The 22133-nt window shown below is 41.2% G+C and overlaps 1 protein-coding gene across 2 annotated transcripts in view; it reads left to right on the top strand.

Annotated features, from left to right (window-relative positions):
- The window catches only part of B4GALNT3 (beta-1,4-N-acetyl-galactosaminyltransferase 3), a 173258-nt gene that overhangs the window by 131734 nt on the left and 19391 nt on the right, over nt 1-22133 (top strand). Inside the window, exons 3-10 of one of the 2 annotated variants that reach the window (XM_069094357.1) lie at nt 2085-2162; nt 15408-15503; nt 16648-16738; nt 17321-17421; nt 18638-18705; nt 19502-19580; nt 20423-20489; nt 21892-22035. In XM_069094357.1, the coding sequence (XP_068950458.1) occupies nt 2085-2162; nt 15408-15503; nt 16648-16738; nt 17321-17421; nt 18638-18705; nt 19502-19580; nt 20423-20489; nt 21892-22035 (724 nt within the window). The remainder of the gene's footprint in view (nt 1-2084; nt 2163-15407; nt 15504-16647; nt 16739-17320; nt 17422-18637; nt 18706-19501; nt 19581-20422; nt 20490-21891; nt 22036-22133) is intronic. The other variant, XM_069094358.1, reaches the window with a different exon arrangement.

Raw genomic sequence — 22133 nt, 5'->3', positions numbered from 1 at the left:
GAGAGAGAGAGAGAGAGAGAGAGAGAGAGAGAGAGAGAGAGAGAAGGGAGAGAGAGAGAGGAGGGAGAGAGGAAAGAGAAACAGAAGAGAGAAGAAAGAGAAAGGAAAAAGAAGAGATAGAAAGGAGGTCTTGAGAGGCAGAGAGAATTTATTAAGCATTTGCTGCATGCTAAGCACTGTACTAAGTGCTTAGACTACAAATATAAAAAGAAAGTCACTTGTAATGGGAGTTTGGTTTTTCTTGCTTTCTCAGTGGGGTAGGGGAGGAAAAGTAGGTGGAAGAAAAGTCTGATTTTTGTTTGAAAAGAAAAGAAAATTTAATAAAAGACAATCCCTTCTCCCAGGGAGCTTACATTCTAATTGGTGGGGGAGGGGGTTGTGTGGGGGAGGTTGTAGTGTGTAAAGACAGCACATAAAGGGAGCTGGATATCTGGAAGGGGGAGAAGGCACCTTCATGAAAACAAAGGTGGAGATGTCATCTAGGAGTCATAGACTGGGTCAGCTTTGAAATGAGTGTGGCTGGCATGGATGTTTCCTTAAATGGAGGCTTCAGGGAGGAAATCCCCAACTGGAGGAGCTCTTGGGGCAGAATTCTTGCCAGCATGAGAAGGCCACTGGGACAGAAGTGGAGAAATAAACTGGAGAGAGACATAGGTTGGGCTGCATTTGAAGAACTTAACTTCTTTGAAACCCCAAGTTGGCTTAGTGGTTAGATTACCAGGTGCAGAGTCAGGAAGACTCCCTTCCTGTGTTCAAATCCAATCCCAGACACTTACTAGCGGTGTGACCGGGGACAAGTCACTTAACTTTGCCTCAGTTTCCTCATCTGTAAAATGAACTGGGGAAGGAAATGGCAAACCACTCCAGTATCTTTGCCAAGAAAACCCCAAATGGGGTCACTGAGAGTCAGGCACAACTGAAATGACAGAAAAACAACAATAACAACCTCTCTGGGACTCAGTTTCCTCATTTTTTAAAATGAAGGACTAGATGTTTCATAGAGCTCCTACAGGCTCTAATTCTTTGATCCTTTGGTGTGGGGCGTGGGGGGCGGGAAGGTAAAGCAATATAGTAGAAAGAACAATTGACTCTTCTTGCTGACACAGGAAGGATATTGACAGAGGTGTGTGACCAAGGTGGTAAGTGGGTTAGAAGCCATGCCATATGGAGAATAGTTAAAGTAACTTTTATGGTCAGCCTAGAGAAGATGTCTAAATCTATATTCCTTTCTCTTTTTGGGTCTCAGTATCTCCTCTGCCTAGCACAGTGCCTGCCTGATAGGTAGTCTTCAAGTATCTGCTGTCCATGCTGTGGAAGAAAGATCAAGCTTGTTCTCTCAGGCCTGAGCATAGAACTAAGAATAATGGGTAATTAATAATATATAATAATATAATTATAATGAAGATGATAATGCAGAGAAGTACTTTTTAGCTGTATATAAGGAAAAAATCTTGACAATTAGAGTTGTTGACAAGTGAAATGGGCTTCCTTAGGAGCTGGTGAGTTCCCTCTTGCTGCAAGTCTTCAATCAGAGAATGAGGGATGGGGATGTAGCTAAGGAGATTCCCATTCAATCATGAGTTGGACTAAAATACCTCCTAGGTCTCTTCCAACTTTGAAGTTCTCTAATTCTAGACTTAGGGAGAAGGGAAATGTAGGAAACAGGAAGATATTGAGTTTCTCTTCAGGGAGCTCAGCACTTAATTGTAAAGGGAAGCATGTATATAGGATCACCACACCCACGATGGTAAGTGTACAAAAGAGTTGCAGACCAGGCTACAATTAAAGTGATTTTTGTCATGGGCCTTAATGTTGAGAATTCCCTGAAGTCAGGAACTACATCCCCTTTTTCATTCCACTAAAATGTCCCATTTGGGGCTCTGAAGACTTTGGGCACTTATTTGTTGTTCATTTGAATCACCGCTTCAAAAAAGCATGACCCTGAAGCTTTTTTGATCATCAGCCCTTCTTCCAAATCCTGCCTTTTTCTCGCGTCCTTCTCCCCTTCTTGCCTTATTGCTGCCATGGACTCACTGTTTTCCTTTTGGTTTTGTTCTTTGCTGTGATGCTGCTTGGTGGCCCAGGTCCAAAAGCCGGACAGAGGTGGGTTCAGGAGTGAGAGCTACCAGCAATGGAACAAGCCTGTTCCTTGGATCTCAGAGGTGGGACCCTCATTGTGACATCTGAACTTTCTTCTCCCTTTTCTGTTCTTTTAAAAATAATTTTAGGGCAGAGGATAACAGAATGTGTTTCCTAAGCATTTTTGCATCATACAAACTTGGGATTTTAGAGCTTGAAGGGAACTTAGACATGATTTAAACAAACCCCTTCATTTTACACATGGCTTTGAGAAGCCATGTGCACTCTCAGGAGTGAAGCCATGACTTGTACAATGTCACCCTGCAGCCAGAAGTTTGAACTTAGTTCTGAACCCAAATCCAAATGCTATTTCCACCATACCACACTCTAATTAATAAGTTATTATTACTGGGAATTTTTATGGCTAGGGATAAAAGTTATCATTAGATTTTTCCTCTAATAGGCATAAGGTCAGTAGTAGATAATATGTTCCCATTTTACAGAGAGGGAATTGAAAAGTGAAAGAGAAGTGAAAGTCTTGCAACTTTGACCTTGTAGGGGTCTTGGTGTCCCCTACCTCCAACTGGTCTTGCCCCATGACTAGGGAGCACAGCAGTTTTGTTTTTATAGATTGTTTTAAGTTTTTGTTCCCTGATTCACAATTCCTCCAAATCCTATTCAATATAACTTACTAAAAAAAATTTTTCAGTCAAAGTAAAGTTTATTAAAGATTCGCCATATTGGGTAGACTCTTAAGGAGCCTAAGCATTTGTGCCACTTGTACTGACAAGTGGCCCAGATTGAATCTCAGTTAGATTGAATCTGAGTCACAGCTTACTAAAATTTAGTACTAAAAAGTTATTCCTCAGGGAGATAGACATTGAACACACAGAAAAGACCCCAGAAGTACACAGTGAGCTTATGTATATACATATGAATAGAGAAGCATGCAGACTGGATGTCACAAAACAATCTACAAATATTTCAGTGGGTTCATTGAGTGGGTATTCCCTTTAGCTGTTTAGATCTCAATCCATCTGTATCTTCTCATTCCGTGGACTCTTGCCCATATCTCTAATACCACCACAGAGGATCCTCCCAATGTGCCATAGGCCTTTCTCTTTGTATTGTGTAGAGGCCAGGGCAGTCTTCAAGTTCTCCATCTGTTCTTCCTTACTCTAGATACTCGCCCACCTCCTTTTCTGATCACATATTTCTTAGATAATATCTTTTATGCTCCTTTGGGCACATCTTTGGCCATGTTTTCCAGGCTTCTCAATTGCAATTTTTGTGTCACCTGCTATTTGGAGATTGTAGTGATTCCTAATCACATTATATCACTAGAATGTGTCTTGAATTGAATTTACTGAATAATTGGGAACATATTTGTATTAAAAATGTTTCAGAGAACAATTTAGGATTATTGAAAGTGCTATGTAATGTTACAAATGTAATTTACCTGATCTCTTCTTCCTGTGGAATTTCATTTTCTATTTGCAATGCTTATCATATGTGAAGACATGTAATATGTGTATATATACACATATTTATGTGTGTATGATTGTGTATAAACACGCATGGTATACACATATGTTTATATATAAATGTGTATGCATACTATGCTTGTTCACACATAAACATGCACATATAAAATGTATAGGGAGTCTCTTATTCATTCACTTAGTTATACCACTCATTCACTACATGTGTGTATATCTACTATATACTGATATGTATATACACACATAAAATCATATATATGTGTGTATACCTATAATACATCATGAAAAGACCTAGAAGAAAGCCTACAGCACATTGGGAAGATTGTCCATGGATTATGCACACATACCTACATACATAACATACATACCCACATATACGTGTGAAGATAGAAATTTTTATGCACATGCCTTATGTGTGTGAATAGATGTGTGTATGGACATGCATATTTGGCATGTGTAATAGACATATGTGTATAAAAGTATGCCGTATGCTAGAAGTCTTGGCACAATCACACACACACACACACACACACACCCACACACAGACACGAACTTACTCTATAGACTCCGTAATCGGTATATTTGGGACAATCACATTCTTTAGTTGCTCTCTTTTCTATGTACATGTTTAGATTGAATTTTTCTGCATGGTTATGGACCTCACTAGTAAACTCCCTTTTATTCTTGGGTTTGACACAGCTTGCTCAATGTTGCACACAAAGAGGACCATTATCATCCTCTAATTGTAAAAACGGCAATAGCTAACATTTGTTGTTGTTGATGTTCCATCATTTCAGTTGTGTCTGACCCTCTGTGACTCCATTTGGGGTTTACTTGGCAAAGATGCTAGAGTGGTTTGCCATTTCCTTCGCCAGCTCATTTTACAGATGAGGAAACTGGGGCAAACAGGGCCAAGAGGCTTGCCCAGGGTCATACAGTTAGTTTGTCTGAGGTCAGATTTGAACTCATGAAGTCTTCCTGACTTCAGGCCTAGAACTCTATCCACTGGACCACCTGGCCTTCCAGAGCTAACATTTACATAGCACTTCAAAGTTTGTAAAGTTTTTTACATGTATTATCTAATTTGATCCTTACAACAACCCTGGTATTATTATCCCCATTTTATGGATGAGGAAACTGAGAACAGAGAAGTTAAATGATCACCAAGCTAGTAAGGATTCCTATCTTTGGAGTCTTTTTGACTCCAACAGCATGCACTCTATTTCTATCCATAGAAAACCCTTTTTCCATTTGTACCTTCTACATGATCATGGCAGATACCTTTAGCTAACATACATTTCCTTGTTTTATTTCTTACTTGATATTGATTGTAAAATAAAGTTATCTCTATGGTGGTTGTATATGTATACATATATATATATATATATATATATACATATATATATTTTTTTCTTTTGCTTTTTGGAGGGCAATTGGGTTAAGTGACTTGCCCAAAGTCACATGGCTAGTAAGTGTGTCAAGTGTCTGAGGCTGGATTTGAACTCAGGTAGTCCTGTCTCCAGGGCCAGTGCTCTATTCACTGTGCCACCTAGCTGCCCCCCCCCAATTTTTTAAAAAAATAATCTTAACATATGCATGGAAGATATCTTCGTGGAAGAGAGCTTTAAGGCTATATTTTGTCCCAGAGCCAAATTCCTTTTTATAATCTACTAATACTAATCACAGAGGGATCTTGTATTCTCTATAATTTTCAAGCAAGTATGGACGTTTTATAGGATGATTAAATTAACTTCTATAAACTTTATACATTTTATATTTTAAAAAAACCCTGTAATATTCAACACAGCCTCTTTTTGCTATAATCATTTGTTTTTACAATATTTGGCACTGACTTCACAAGATTTTGACATTATTTTATTTTTCCTCATGAAATTAAGCATATTTTTGAACAGTGGGATTCTAAGCCAATAAACATTCAGTAAAGAATGATGAGGGCTGCTGAGTGGTTAGTAGATAGAGCTCCAGGCCTCAAATCAGGAAAGACCTGAGTTAAATCTGGCCTCAGACATTTAATAGCTATGTGACCCTGTGCCAAGTCCCTTAACCTAATTTGCCTCAATTTCCTCATCTGTAAAATGAGCTGGAGAAGGAAATGGCAAATCACCCCAGTAAAGAAAAGAAAACCAGTGAAGGAAAGAAAACCAAGAAAGCCAAGAAAACCCCAAATGGAATCATGGAGATTCATACATGACTGACAACAAACTATAAATGAATGATGAAAAACATTCACTAAATAATTTCTGAATGTCTAATACTTGTGCTAAGTTGGGGATGCAGATACATAATAGAGACACTGCTTTCAAGTGCTTACATTTTAATGAGAGACTCAACATATACAATACATAGGAAGTCTCTTATTCATTCACTTAGTTATTATGTCACTCATTCACTACATGTGTATATATCTAGTATATACTTATATGAACACAATACACATATGTATACATACATACACATATGTACAAGTTCATATATGTGTGTACACACAGAATACAACATGAACTGACCTAGAGGAAAGCCTACAGAACATTGGGAAGATTGTCCATGGATTATACAACATAACTACATGCACAACATACATACCCACATATACACACACATACACATTCATATAAACACACATACACTTGGACTATCTTGATGGACTCCTTATCATCTATTTTTTCTTTTTCAATTTAATTTTTTTTAAATCAAAAGTCTATTTAAGTGAGGAAAAAAATGAAAGATAAAACTCTTGTGGTAAATATACGTGGTCAAACAAAACATGACCAATGCATGAATTTATTTTGCCTAACCACTCATGTTTGTTAGGAGAGTTTTTACTTTTGTTCTTGTTGTTCAAGTGGGGAATGGGAAAGAAAAAATAGATTTTGGATCATGAAAAATAAATTAAATTTTTCAAAAGAACATCTAGAAATATTTTTGTACCCATGGGTCCTTTCCTCTTTCTTTGATCTCTCAGGAGGGATGGTAATAGTGCTATCATTCGTCAAAAGGTATGCACCGCTTAGCCACTGTCAGGGCATAGTTGCAAATTGCTTTCTTGAATACCTGGAACAATTCTCAGTTCTGCCAGAAGTGAATTGATATGTCTATTTTCCCACAAGCTCATCTAACATTGGTCATTTTCCTTTTTTTTTTTTTGTCAGCTTTTCCAATCTTATGAGTAGGAATGATGATATATGACATATATGTAGAATTTCAGAGTAGAATATTTTTAACATGGATTCTAATGCCTTTGATTTCTTCCTCTGATAACTACCTGTTCATCTTTTGACCATCTATCAATTGGAGATTTGTTCTTATTCTGACAAACTTGAATCAGTTTTTTATATAATCTTATAAATGAGACCTTTATGAAAGAAATATTCTGGAAAGATAGTTTCCTAGTTTATAGTTCTACTTCTATTCTTAGTCACATTGATTTTATTTCTGCAAAAACTTTTACATTTTATGTAATCAGAATTGTCCAGTTTGCTTCCTGTGGTCCTCTCTTTCCCTTTCTATTTGATTATGAACTCAACCCCTATCCAGTGATCCAAAAAGTAATTTCTTCTTGTGTCTCTATTTTTTTATGATGTCATCCTTTAGGTATAGGTCATGTATACATTTAGAGATCTAGTTTCTGCCAGAGTGCTTTCTAGTTTTCCCTCTAGTTTTTGTCAAATAGTGATTTTTCTCTTCTTTTAAAAATTTTATTTTTTCAATGAATGAAAATCCACTTTTCCTTTCCACTCCCACTACCCCTGCCCATTAAAAAAGAAAGAAAAACAAAAGCCTCTTAAGAGATATGCATAGTCAAGAAAAACAAATTCCTACATTGTCCAGGTCCAAAAAAATTCTCAAGTTATACCCTGAGTATATGTGGTTGCTTCTGTATCTTGTATACCTAATTTTTCCTCATTGATCCTCCTTTCCATTTCTAAACTAATTTGCTAAATTAAGTGCTAAATTATTTTAATGATTATTGTTTTATATCATAATTTGAGATTTGCTACTACCAGGTCACCTTTCCCTTCCCCACCCCTTTTATTCCATTATTTCCCTTTAGATTCTTGGCCTTTTATTCTTCTAGGTGAATTTCGTTATCATCTTTTCTAGACTTATAATTCTTTGGTAGTTGGATTGGTGAAACGCTGGATAATTAAACTAATTTAGGTAATATTGTCATTAGTTTTATATTAGCTTGTTCTAGCCATGAGAAGTTATTGTTTCTCCAGTTACTGGAATGAGCATTTTATAGTTTCATAATTTCTGTAAAGACTGTTTTATATCGTTCCCATGTGTGTCTTGAGAGGTAGACTCCCAGGTATTTTATACATTTGTAGTGATTTCAAATTTGTCTCTTTCTGATGAGTTTTGTGTGTAATACACAGAAACACTAAGAATTTAAGGGGATCTCTCTTATATCTTGCAACTTTGCTGGAGCTATTGCTTTAGTTATAGTTTACTTCCTAGGGTTCTTTAAGTAAGCTACTATGTCATCTGCAAAAAGAGGTCATTTTATTTCTTCTTTGCCTATGATTATTCCCTTGGTTTCTCTTCCAGCATTTCTAGCCCTATACCGAAGAGTGCGCCATCTTACCTTAGGCCATGCCTGGAGTGTTAGGTTCACTGTTCAGTGTTAGGACACCACATTTTAAGAGGAATGTTGACAAATTACAGAATGTTCTGAGGAGCAGGATCAGCATAGTGAGGGGACTCGTTCTTTGGTCCAGCTAAACTGGCTTATTTGTTGTAGTACAGTCTGTCTCCCACACCTGGAACATCCTCTTTCTTCACCACCACCTTGTAGAACCCCTCAGCTCATTCAGATCTTACCTCCTACATGAGGTGCCTCCTAACATTCCCCAGCTTCCTCCCCCACTTGCCAAAATTGCCTTGAATTTACTTATATGTGTACGTGTTGTTTCTCTTAATAGAATGGAAGGTTCTTGAGAGCAGAGATTATTTGGGTTTTTTGGCCTTTCTCTGCCCATCACCTGAAATGGTGCCTAGCACCTAGTAGGTACTTATGAACCCTTGATGGTTGGTTGCTTGACTCTGTGTGAAATGTTTGAAACAATGGAGAATGCTCAGCCTGAAGAAGAAGCTTTTTTAGAAGGAGGTTCCTTGGAAGATGGCATATTTAGTGATGTTAAAGGAATCCAGATAGGCTTGGTGACGCCTCATTGGGGATTATCAGAAGGGATCATTCTTCAGGTACATAGCAGACTAGACAACCTTTAAGGCATCTTGGAACTTCCAGCATTGTTTGATTGATTTGTTCCCAAGGCTAGTGGGCTTGCATTCATTTACAGGACTTAGATCATATTGACTCGTCATATGCCTATTATAGACCTGAGAAGTTGTCTCTGTTAACTTTTATTTATTTTTCTGGTATCAAAAATAACAAGTAATGTAGCTTTCAAATCCCCAAAACATTCGATAGGGGTTCTAACCATTATAGATGTACAACAAAGATTCTGCTCACCTAGAATGGTAAAGTGTATGTTGCTTCAGGTCAGGCCTGATTCAACACAGGCTGGTCCAGTGGTTCAGACTCAGGATTTGAATGAAATTAAACATTGGTTGATCTTGTAATATTTAACAAAAGGAAATTTGCTCAACAATAACATAGAAAAGATGATTCACCAAAATACAGCATTGATTCAGTGGGGCACAATTCCCTCACCTCTGAATTTGTCTAACACTGGGTTAGGATTTGTTTAGCCATATAATATTGGGGAGTCCGAGCCTGAGGAACCCTGACTAGCTGTGTACTGTCCTTCTATGCCTTAGGTGACCAAGAATCTAGGTCAACAGTTTAAGCCTTGATCCCCCGGACCAATTAAGCCTCAACAATAGTTTCATTGTTTTTTTAGGAAAAACTCACGTATTATAGTAGAAACTTTTCATTTTTTTAAGCCATTCATGGTGAATTTTTAGCTGTATCTCATGAAGTCCACTGCTGTGTGTTCCTATCTCACATGTTCAGGATAATGGTGCATTGGACAGTTCTCAGCTGGGACTGGACCCTCATCTTCCTATTTCTGGAGGTGTGGTGAGATTTGGATTGGTCAGGTTTCAAGGCCAGTAACCTCTGACTGAGTAGATTCACCAGGCTAGTGTGGAACTAAGTATTTACAAATCTTTCTGCAGGCTCTGGAAACCAAGTTGGCCCTTTTACACACTGTGTTTTATCCTGGAAGTAATGGTTTATGGCATGCTTATAGAAAATCCTTATTCAGGGCAAGCCTAGCCAGTCAGCTGATTGAACTCCTTTACCAGGATCCCTACCAATCAAGAGGGGAAATGTCAGGGTGGGATTTCTTCATTAGCTGAATGGAATGTCTTAGAAAGAGCATGAGCAGTAAATAGAGCATCGGCCCTGGAATCAGGAGGACCTGAGTTCAAATGCGACCTCAGACACTTGACACACTTACTAGCTGTGTGACCTTGGGCAAGTCACTTAACACCAATTGTCCTACCTTCCTTCCTTAGCTTAGGCACATTTTTTTAAACCCTCTGAGCTTCTATTTTCTCATATATAAAGTTAGAGTGATAATATTTTGCCTGCCATGTCTACTTCATTAGAAATTAAATGATTTGAAATTGCTTTATAAAATACTCTGCAAATGAGAAGTATTTGTGTTGTGAATGATGATCATTAACATTCAGATAAATGTTTGCTGCATTGTTCCATTGGCCTTGTAGTTTTCTTAGTTAATTACTATGTTCACATGAAAACAGTGAAGTAGGACAGAATCTTCTAAAGGGAACAATGTCTTTCCTGTGGTTTCCCTTCCCATTACCTGGATCAAAGAGTGTGTTAGAATTAGCTCCAACTCCAAGAGCTGATTGTTAAATTTTCATTTGCACCACAGCACCTACAAAACAAGGCTAACTTTTTTGTTTTGTTGATTGTCTGTATTTTAAAAAGTGATAGGGAAAATTAACAATGCCAATTTGATTTATAACTGTGTCCTGCACCCCACTTTCGTGCACAGAACCAGTTGGTAAACATTTGCCAGTACACCCCTGCCTTAATTTGACCTCCATGGCAGAACTGGTTTTCAAATACCAGCCAGGAATCAGTATGTCAAGATACAGGGTGTCCATCTCCTTTCTAGAGAAGATACAAGAACTAGATTAGGGGATCTTAAGCTTCATTGGACAATGGACCCCTTTGGCAGACTTTAACCATGGATCCCTTTCTCAGAGTAATGTTTTTAAATGCAGAAAATAAAGTTGTATTGAAATATGGTTATCAAAATATTTTTTAAAAAAATTCACAGACCCCAGGGTAAGAAAGCCAGAAGAGGAACACCTGTTTCTCTTCAGGTTATCTGGGGAAACTGAGTGGTCCTATGAAGAATGGAAGAACTACTTCAAAGGGAAAATATAGAGAAAAGATCTCAAGGGGAAGAGGGAAATCTTAATCTGGGTCAGCTGGTTGAAGGGTGGAATAATGTGATAAAGAAATAAGAACCTCTGGGGGCGGCTAGGTGGCTCAGTGACGCAGTGAGTAAAGCGCTGGCCCTGGAGTTGGGAGGACCCGAGTTTGATTCCAGCCTGAGACACTTAACACCCACACAAAAATACTAGCCGTGTAACCTTGGGCAAGTTACTTAACCCCAAATTGCCCTCCAAAAGGCAAAAAAAAAAAAAAGAAAAGAAAAGAAATAAGAACCTCTGAACCCCCAGAGCTATGTAAGAGGTGTGAGGCACCTGTGGACTCTAGCATCATAGAATCAGAGAAGGAGGGACCTGAGAAGTCAAAATCCCCTCCTTTTACAGATGAAGAAATTTAGGTCCAGAGAAAGCCAGCAAGAGAAAGAAGAGCCTATTCAGTCAGGGTCAGGGGAGGAAGAACCAAACAGAGGTGGTCAGTGGCTACTTGATAAGTGATACTGGGGTAACTATTTGTCTGCCTAACATTGGTAATAGAAAGGTTTGTTGATTAATCAAAACCTTGATAGGCCTGAAGACTAGTCTATCTACTTACTTATGGTGATTTAAATGGAAAGAAAATTCTACGACTTTTTTGTTCCTGCCAAAGGTGCACTTTGTGCTAGAAAGTCTGGTAAAGTGGAAAGAGCCCTGGGTTCAAAGAATCTGTCCTCACACATCATCACTGCCATCTTCAGAGCTAGCATGTATATAGCACCAACCACAGGCCAGGCTAAAATGCTAAGTGCATTTTTACAAATATTATCTCACTTGATCCTCACAACGATCCTGGGAGGTAGGTGATATTATTATCCCCACTTTACACTTGGAGAGACTGATGCACACAGCAGTTGAGTGACTTGCCCAGGGTCACACAGCTAGTGAATAACTGAAGCCATATTTGAATTGGAGTCTTTCTGACTCCAGGTCTAGTCTTCTATTACTGTGCCACCAGCTGCCTCATAAGCTAGTTTACCACAGCCAAGTTGGTTCACCATTCCGATCCTCCCTCTCCTCATTTATTGAGTGGGGATGGGCTAACTTGTACTTCTTCCTTCACAAAATGGTTTTGAGAAAAGCAAACCTTAAAACACTCTATAAAAAGTTGAATTATTGGAGGAATCAGTGCTGTGTTCTACGTTTTTGTTCCTTTTTCTTTATATTGGGGAGAATCATTCCTACTTTTCCCATCCTCTGGTAGAAAGTCATGCTGATTTGGCAGTGTTCTTCACCCCTTTCCAGATAAAGAGTGCTGTGAAATACTGCATTATCCAGATCAGAAATGGGGTGGTGAGAAAAGCTTGTCCAACCCAGAGCTGGAGAGCAGGACAAGGCTGTTAGCTTAAGGACTCATAAATAGTCAGTTATGGTCCATTTCTGGGGACTAGAAACTGGGGTTAAGTTCTAAGAGTGATACTACCTAAGTATTAATAATCCTTGGGATAGTGTCTTTTCTCAAAATTCTGGAAACAGAAATTCCTGTAAACTTAAGTCCTCCTGGGAGGTCACGCCTTTCAGCTTCCCCCTCCCCAGGCTACCCCTTCTGTTGCTTCCCCCAGTAACTGTCTCCCCTTGGAAGGAGTTAGCCCCCTCCCCCAAATCAAAACTATTCAATCCACCGAAGGTAGGAATGTCTTACCTATGAACCAGACTGAATTCTCTGGGTAGTAGTCCTTTGGTGGAGCTCAGGAAATGTGTGGGTTTAGGGAGCATTGCCCTTAAAGTCACCCAGTCAGAAGAGTGGGGGTGGGGGGCTGGGAGGGGAAGGCAGTTCAGCAGGAAGGAGCAGTGAAGCCACTTGGAGGAGACAGTGGAATCTTGTAAACTTGGCTTAAAGAACTTCTGAGATATAGCACAATGTCCCCATTCTTCCTCCCCTTGGAATCTCCCAGTCAATTGCTCCCCACTCCCCCTCATCCTGACCCACCATGCCCCTCACATACATTCCCTGGATAATGATGTCTTCTAAAGGCTCAACATTCCTTGAGTTGATCAGATTCAGTATAACTCAGATCCAGTACATCTGAGTTGTGTGACTCTGGACAAGTCACTTTACTTGTCTGAAATTCAGTATCCTCATCCACAAAACAGGCCAATAAGTCCAGCATTGGACATTTCCAAAGCCAACAGTAACATTTTCACGTGCCTAGAGCAAGCAGAACAGAAAGCACTTTGAATCAAGTTTTTTATTTTAAAGACAAGTTCAGTTGAGGGCCAGGTGTGGGAAGAACAGGGCTCCTGGAACACTGGCACCAGCAGGCAGAAGCCTATGGATGTTGAGGTGTGGGTTGTGAGGATGCTCACCTGGGTTACGTTGTTGGTATGGGTGGGGGGGGACAGCTGGGGATCCAGAGCTATCTGGTAGCTTCCTATTTTAACTTCTTATCCAGGCCAATCATGTGCTGAGCTCAGTCACACCTTTGCTGCGGAAGGAATATAAGCCACGCGAAAGGAGAGTAAGCTCTAGTTGTCCTACCCTCGCTGTGGCTTGGCCTATGTGCCAGGGTTGTTTGGGCTGTGCTTTGCAATTCTTAAGGCACGGGATAAATGTGAACTTGGAAAGGCTTTATGGAAGGCCACAGACAAGAATTATACGGGATGACAGCCACAGACTGGGTCAGATCTGCACTGGTGGCTGGCATGCCTTTCGTAGGGAGGTCACGGACCCACTAAAGCAGGGGCTTTTAAGCTTTTCTGTGTCAAGGACTCCTTTGGCTATCTAGTGAAGCCTATGGCAGTCTTCTCAGAAGAATATTTTTTAATGCATGAAATCAAATACATGGGATTACAAAGGAAATCAATTATATTGAAAACAATTCTATATACACTTATATATGCATACAAATATACACATATACATATATAATATATACACACACAACCAAATCTCTACAACAACAAGTTCACAGACTCTAGGATGAGACCCCCTGAACTTACTAAAGTATTGAAATGCCCAGCAAGTGCTGAAGTGACAGAGTGGTCAGTGTCTCCTGCTTCAGGGTGGTATTTCTCATGGGGCTGGGCCAAGCTGCTCAGTCAGGGTCCTCCGTCCCTCTCCACCCCCCAGATGCTTTCTTCTCTTTCTTATCCACATCTAGGGGCTTGGCCTCCCTCTCTCTTTCCCCTCCCTCCCTCCTCTTCATTCCCCCCTCCTTCCTGGCCCCTGGGATCTCTCAGCACTACGGGCTTTGTGACACCTACTTCTATCTGGGGCTCTGATCTCTGCTGCCTCCACTCCTTTCCTCTGCCCAGGAAATCAAACAAAGCTCTCTTGGAGGTTATCCTGGGTGATTTACATATCACATGAGTCCAGCAGGTAAGAGGTGAAGCCTATTTAAATCTCATATCTGCATCCCTACCACCCCCAGTCTGGAGATCAGGCGTAGGTGGGAGTGAGGAGCCTGGGATGGTGTAAACTGAAACTCTTTGTCAGGGGGTCAATAAAGCCAGGCTTTCCCTGTCCCTCCTCCGCCCCCACAAGCCCTCCCACTGACTGTAAGAATGTGGTTATGTGATCCAAGCATCATCAGTCCCCGAGGTGTGTCCTCCTAATGGCCACCTGACTCCAGGTCCTATCTGCCACTCAGGCAGCAGGTCTGATACCCAGAGGAGAGAGGAAAGTGCTACATAGTCTCTCAGCCTCTGTTGACTCTATGGTTGCCCCTTTGCCCAGGGAAGTTGAAGTTTTTCCACATTCATAACCATGGGCAGATCTGAGCAGGCAGACTTAGAGATGGAGGCACAGGGACAGAATCAGTAGAGAGGGTTGGGAGCAGATGCTTTTGTGGTGTGGTTTGTTCCCCTTCCCCCCAATCATGAGGTCTCCAGATTCCTCCTTGCAGAATTTTCCCAGCTGCTTCCCACAGTAGTGAGTAGGGAGCATGAAGACCAGGATGGATAAGGTTTCACCAGCAGACAGCTGTGGAGCTCTGTTCATGGGGCAGCAGGAGGAGGAGGGAGGGAAGAAGAGATCAGGAACTTAAATGAAACCCAGCTTGGCCTTTGTTCCTGGATTTCCTCCTTCCGCCTCTTCTGAGGCCTATCTGCTGTCATTGATACCATTCTCACATGCCCATTGCCCTTGGGAGCTCAAGGCCAGACGCTTTTCTGGCATGGAAGGGTCAGGGTGACCGAGCCTGAGTGCCAGGCACAGCTCTCCTTAGTAGCCCAGAATATGGGCATGGGTGTTGGGTTCTGAGAAGGACCTATTCCCAAAGGTGGTGGGATCATAGCCCAGAAGGCCCTTCCCACTGGCTGCACCAACCCAGCATGGGGCTGCCTGCTGAGTGTCCCAGAGCAGACATGGAACTACTTTTCAGTACATTATCAGAGGACGCACCCCCCCCCCCCCTTACCCTCACTTGCTTCTTACAGTTCCAGGGCCGTGCCAACTTGCATGTGTTTGAAGATTGGTGTGGAAGCTCCATCCAGCAACTCCGAAGGAATCTTCACTATCCACTCTACCCCCATGTGAGTGCCAGCCTCGGCCTCCCCTCTGCTTCTGTCTCTGTCTTCTCTGCTCTCCCTAGCATTGAGCTGCTCCTGCCTCCTGCTTGCCATGACCCTCATCAAGTCTAACGTGACCCCTTACACACACACTCCTGCCCACTTCCTATTCCTTGAGCTTTTCCTTCTTTCAAGCCATTCTTTTTTCTTCTGTACCACTTTAAATTCCTCTAACTCCTACACTCAACAGCACCTCCAATCCTTTCAGTTCCCTCTCTCATTTCTTAGTTTAATTTTTTTCCTTTTATTATCATGAACTTGGCATCAGCAATCTTGAGCATTTCCATATGCAAGGAAAAGAAAAGGATAATTTCACATGAACCCATGAATCTCTATTATATACAACTTGGGTTCTTTTTTTTTAAGCATGTAACAGATTACTTCCAAAACTTCCCTGCTTGTTCATGTCTCCCTCCAAATTTCCTTCTCTTCTCTTCTGTTCAATTGTTATGTTTTGTTGACAGTTTTTCTTTTTTTTTTTTAAACTTTACTAGCTCCATCTTCTTCTCCCCCCACCAAATAATACCCCAAAAGTCCTTCCTTGGAACAAATAAGTTTATTCTCTTTCCTTTCTCTAATCCTTTCTCCCTTCCACATTCACTCCCTCTTTTCCCTTCCTCTACTCCCACCCAAGAACACCTGCTATTATTCTAATCTTTATTCCTTTCCCTCAGCAAACTATCTTTTCCTCTTTGTCCACCTCTCCCCACCCTCACCAAGTCCTAGGGAATCCTCTGCTGCTTGCCATTTCCCTAGGCTGTAAGACCATAAGAATCTACTCATCCCTCTTCATTGCATTTTCTCCCAGCACATACTAACAGTCTCATAAAGATCAAACACATCAAGAATTTTAGAATATTTCAGTTCCCACCAGACTCTTTGCCTGATTTCTTTTTGAGTTGGGAGCATGTAGACCTGATTTATCATATGAGGTTAATATTCATCCTGAAAAAGATAATAAATACTAATAATCCCTAGGTTATTAGCTCAGTTGTCATAAACTTTTTTCTTCTTTTTACTCTTCTTGTTCTCTCTCTTTACATGTCTCTCACTTCTGATAGTGTCCAGGTCTGGTTATTAATTTTCTTCCCCAATCTGATCTTCTCAGACCCGAACTACAATAAGGAAGTTAGCCGTATCCCCCAAGTGGACCAACTATGGGCTCCGGATCTTTGGCTACCTGCACCCTTTCACTGATGGTGAGACCAGATTCTGTGAGCTGCACACTCTATTGCCCCTGAGTGCAGTTTTCCTCTCTCTCAAAGACCCACCATAAATATCCCCCAAATGGATCTGGAGCTGGGAAATTAGGGCAGCCCCAGGCTGGTTAAACCTCAGGGATTCAGCAAGGGTCAGCTGAGCCTATAATGGACCTCTGAGGCCTCTGCCTCCAAAGATCTTAGTCCAAGTTGTCCCCTCATTCCTTACAGTGACCTCCTATGAGACAAGAGATGAATTAGGGTAAGTCTAATAGGCAAGCTGACTGACAAGGCAAGGAAGGAGCTTTCGCTTTTGGATTATATCAAATATCAGAGGCTTCCTGATGCTCCAGTCCCCATTCCCCTGATCCTTGCCAGGCTTTGTAGCTTCAGCTCCCTGTTCAGACCTCCTGTCTGACTCCTAGGAGATTGCCATGACAACCTCAGAGCACAGTTACCCCTTTGGGATCAGCTGGCCCCAAGGGCAGGCTGTTACTCACAAAAAGCTAGGAGAGTTTGTCCCTTAATCTTGGACTCTCTTCCTTCTTCTCCCCTACCCCTCTACCTCATCCCTTCCTACAGGAGATGTTCAGTTTGCCATTGCTGCAGATGACAACGCTGAGTTATGGCTAAGCTCCAGTGACCAGATCTCAGGCCTCCAGCTGATGGCTAGTGTTGGCAAGGTACAAGTCTTCTCATCCCCAGTGGGTCCCTGCTTTGGTTCTGGGCAGCCAGGAGTCTGTCTCCAATCTTATAGCATCACCATAATTGTCACTCTTTTCACCTGAGCTCAGTGCAGAGAGTAGAATGATTCTAACATCTCCTCCCCACACACCTGTTTTACACGGTCAGCTAGCATTATTAAAAGATCCGTCTGTGTGCCAGGAATCCATGCCAAATTCTGGGGCATACAAAGAAAGACTGAAAAAAGATATGTCGGGGCAGCTAGGTGGTGCAGTGAATAGAGCACCGACCCTGGAGTCAGGAGGGCCTGAGTTCAAGTTTGGCCTCAGACACTTAACACTTACTAGCTGTGTGACCTTGGGCAAGTCACTTAATCCTGATTGCCCTGCCTTCCCCCCTCCAAAAAGCGAAAAAAGTATAAAAAAAAGATATGTCCCTGCTTTCAAGGGGCTCACATGTTTAATGTGGGGAGACCACATGCAAATCTATACAAACAATGTACATATAGGACAAATTGAAGCACCCCCAGGGAAAGGCATTAAGATCAAGGAAGGGTACAGCTGGAGTCAGGAGGATCTGAGTTCAAATCCAGCCTCAGACACTTACTAGCTGTGTCACCCTGGGCAAGTTACTTAATCTCAATTGCCTCTGGGGGAAAAAAAAGTTAAGGCAGACTGGAAAGGTTTCTTGCAGAAGGTGGGACTTTAGCTGAGACTTGAAGGAAGCTAAGGAAGGTTGGGGGTGGAGATGAAGGAGGGAGTTCCAAGCATAGATAGGGAATAGACTGAGGCACAAGAATGGCTGAGTCAAAGTGACCTACAGCTGGAAGTGACTTCAGAGGGATTCTTCAGTGACAATAACTGTATAATATATTTATTTTATGCCCCACACTGCCTATTGTTAGGCAGAGTGCCTCAGTAAATCTCAATAAATGCTCAATAAATTTTGCTCAGTTGATGGACTGCTCAGCTCACACAGGAAAAGCTGATTTGTCTCATGTCAGAGGCAAGCCTGCTTTTGATTTATAATTTAACCACCCTCTCCCTCAAACTCCTTTCTCTCCTTTCCCTTTCTTCCTCTGTTCCTTCTTCCCTCCTCTCCTCTGAATTTTCTCATCTATTCTCCTGTCTCTTCCCCATCTCTTTCCTTTCCTCATTTCCTCACTCTTTTTTCATTTCCTTTTTCCCTCTTGCTCTTCTCCCACTCCAACCCTAGACAGGAAAGGAGTGGACTGCACCTGGAGAGTTTGGAAAATTCCGAAGTCAAATTTCCAAGCCAGTGAGGTGAGTGGGCCATCTTTCTCCTCCCCATCCCTAACGTTTAGTTTTGGGGTCTGACTCTCCATGTCCTCCCTACGCCAGAGATGCCAGACTCTTTAGCAATGTATAATTCAAAGAATCGTCTAGCATTCAAAGGAAGGAACCTTACAAATCATCTAGGCCAGTATCCTCGTTTTGTAGGTGAGGAAAATAAGGTCTCAAAAGATGAAATGACAGGGAATTGATATTAAGCAAAGCTGGATTCTCCAACCCTCTGGCCAACAATCCTTTCCCTACACTGGTCTGAGGCTCATTGTCTAACAACCATTTATCTCAAACTCAAAGATATCTGTATTCATACAAACAAAAGTACAGCATACATGGCCGTACCAGCTTTGGAGAGCTTCTGTGCTCCCTCATGACCTTGCAGTATTCCCTGGATTGAAAAAAGGGAGAAGGAACCTGGATGGCCAGATCTTTCCAACTGAAAAGCTTTTGTACCATGTGGAAATTAATGGAAGAGGGTTATTCATTAGAATGGCCCCTGAGTGCCTCCTGGTGGCTAACTCTGAATTTCTTCAGCCAAGACAATTCATTTAAATGACGTCTGAAGATAGGATTCAGAGCCAGAAGGGACCTTAGACATCTTCTAGTCAAACAAAGACTCCCTTGAGAAGGAAGTAGGTCTCTCAGAGAAAACCATTGCAGAGCTGATAGGACCTTGGGCATGGTATCAAGGAAGAGTTGGGTTTATACTAAACATAGTTGGGGGATCAAAGTGACACCTGTCAACATTGCTCTCTGTTCTCTCCTCACACAGCCTGTCAGCTTCTAGAAGGTACTACTTTGAGGTGTTGCACAAACAGAATGACCAAGGCACAGATCATGTGGAAGTGGCAGTGAGTATGCCCTAGGCTGTTCACCCCCCTCCAACCCTGCTGTCATACCCCCTTCCAACCAAAGCTTACTATTTCCATAGTAGTTGTTTCCTAGTGATAACTTACTAGTTGCTTGCTAGTAATAACTTACTAATTGCTTACTAGTAATAACTTATGAGTTGCTTACTAGCAGTAACTTAAGAGTTGCTTACTAGTAATAATTTATGAGTTGTTTACTAGCAATAACTTAAGAGTTGCTTACTAGCAGTAACTTACTAGTTGCTTACTAGCAGTAAGTTACTAGTTGCTTACTAGTAATAACTTATAGGTTGCTTCCTAGCAGTAACTTACTAGTTGCTTACTAGCAGCAACTTACTAGTTGCTTACTAGTAATAACTTAAGAGTTGCTTACTAGCAGTAACTTACAAGTTGCTTACTAGCAGTAAGTTACTAGTTGCTTACTAGTAATAACTTATGGGTTGCTTCCTAGCAGTAACTTACTAGTTTCTTACTAGCAATAACTTACTAGTTGCTTTCTAGCAGCAACTTACTAGTTACTTATTAGTAATAACTTACTAGTTGCTTATTAGTAATAACTTATGGGTTGGTTACTAGTAATAATTTATGAGTTGCTTATTAGCAATAACTTAAGAGTTGCTTCCTAGCAATAATTTACTAGTTGCTTCCTAGCAGTAACTTACAAGTTGCTTATTAGCAGTAACTTTTTAGTAATAATTTACTAGTTGCTTACTAGTAACAGAAGCAATAATACCCTTTGACTTTCCAGCTCTGTCTCTCACCTATTTCTGTTTCACAAACAACTCACCTTCAACCTTCCACATCAATTCTTTTTGCTATTCCAGTGGCGACTGAATGACCCTGGGGCCAAATTCACAATCATTGACTCTCCATCCCTGTCCCTCTTCACAGGTGAGTAAGCTGATGAACTGGAGTTGCCCCACCCAAGGAATCAGGCTATGATCTTGATCTTTGCTGGACTTTTGGGGGTTGGGGAGGAGGAGAGAAGAGAAGCCATTGGGGGCAGGGGTAAATGCTAACTAAGGCAGTAGGAGAAACTAAGAGGTACTTTGTGGCAGGTTTCAGGGATTTTTCTTGAGCATGGGAGAAGGAGAAACAGGCACTCCTGGGGCTACTTAAAGTAGTGGGTTTGAAGGGCTGGAGCCAGACTGAGTTAGAGGCAGGAGCAGGGCAAGGTTATAGAGCGGGGGTTCTTAAACTAGGGCCCATAAACTTGTTTTTTTTTTTTTAAGAAATATTTTGATAACTGTATTTCACATTGTTTTCTTTATAATCCTATATATTTTATTTTATGCTTTAAAAACTTTATTCTTAAAAATTTGTTTTTTACATGCAACTGGGAAATAAGATATATAGTCACTGGGGCATAGAAATCCATCTTGTCCTACTAGAAAGTTAGTGGGGTCATGGGAGAGGATATAAGAAAGAACAGATTGGGGGAAGGAGTATTCAGTAGGCTTGATATTTTGGGGTGAGGGGTAGGAGAAAGATGGGGAGAAAAATTGTAACTCAAAATCTTGTGGAAATGAATGTTGAAAACTAAAAATAAATAAATTTTAAAACATTTAAAACTTTATTCTGAGGAGAGTCCATAGGTTTCACCAGACTGCCACTAGGGTCTGAGACACGCAAAAAATGTTGAGAAGCTTTGTTCATTGAGTCATAAAATTTTCTCTTTGTAAAGACCTTAGAAACCATCAAATCCAACCCCATTATCTTCCAGATGATGTCTCTTAGAGGAGCTATATAGCCAAAGGAGAAAATAGTTAATCACTAGTTTTAAACATCTAGTAAATGAACTGTAGCTTGCAGTGATTTTGGTTGTTGAAGGCAAAAATGTGTATTTGGATCCCATTAATGGAGCTCTTCTTTGGTCTTAAAAATTGAAGAATGGTGAACCCAGAAGGCAGAGAGAAGAGAAAAGCAATCCTCTGAGTCTAAGCATAGGACTTAGCCAAAAAAAAGAGAAGGAATGGATATAAACAGGAATCAAAATGAAAGAATGAGAGGGAAAAGAGAATGAAAGGGCCAGTAAGGACCTTAGATCTTGGGGAAAGGAACGATTGAGACCAGAGAGAGAGTGCATGGAGGAGGCTGGTGACTTAGAAGATGGGAAGCCTTTTGAAGACTTTGAAGAGAAGCCATTTTGAAGTCTCTTGGAACTTGGGATCTTGGCTCTTAGCTGAATAGTCAGTACATATAGAACAGTGAGAGAAACATGCTCTATTCTGGACCCCCTCTAGAGCTCACAGCCTCCTCTCACCCACCTTGACTTTTCTCTCCCCGGGCCCAGATGAAACTCTGCTCAAGATGGATGAGGTGGCCCACATCCCACAGACAGTGGCCAGCCATACGGGCCCCCTGGATCCCCTACCCACGGATCAGGAGCACCCTGCTGACATGCTGAGGCCTGATCCCCGGGATACCCTATACAAAAGTAAGACTTTAAGCCATGTCTTGGCCTTCTTGAGCATATTCCTGGAGAGATAGTACTAAAGGGGACATAGAGAGACAGAGCTCTGGGCTTTGAGTGGG

Source organism: Petaurus breviceps, unplaced genomic scaffold (genome assembly GCF_028583685.1).
Source record: "Petaurus breviceps papuanus isolate PSGF00001 unplaced genomic scaffold, PetGlider_PUasm1.0 216, whole genome shotgun sequence".
Lineage (NCBI taxonomy): Eukaryota > Metazoa > Chordata > Mammalia > Diprotodontia > Petauridae > Petaurus > Petaurus breviceps.
This window is presented reverse-complemented; position numbering and strand designations above follow the sequence as displayed.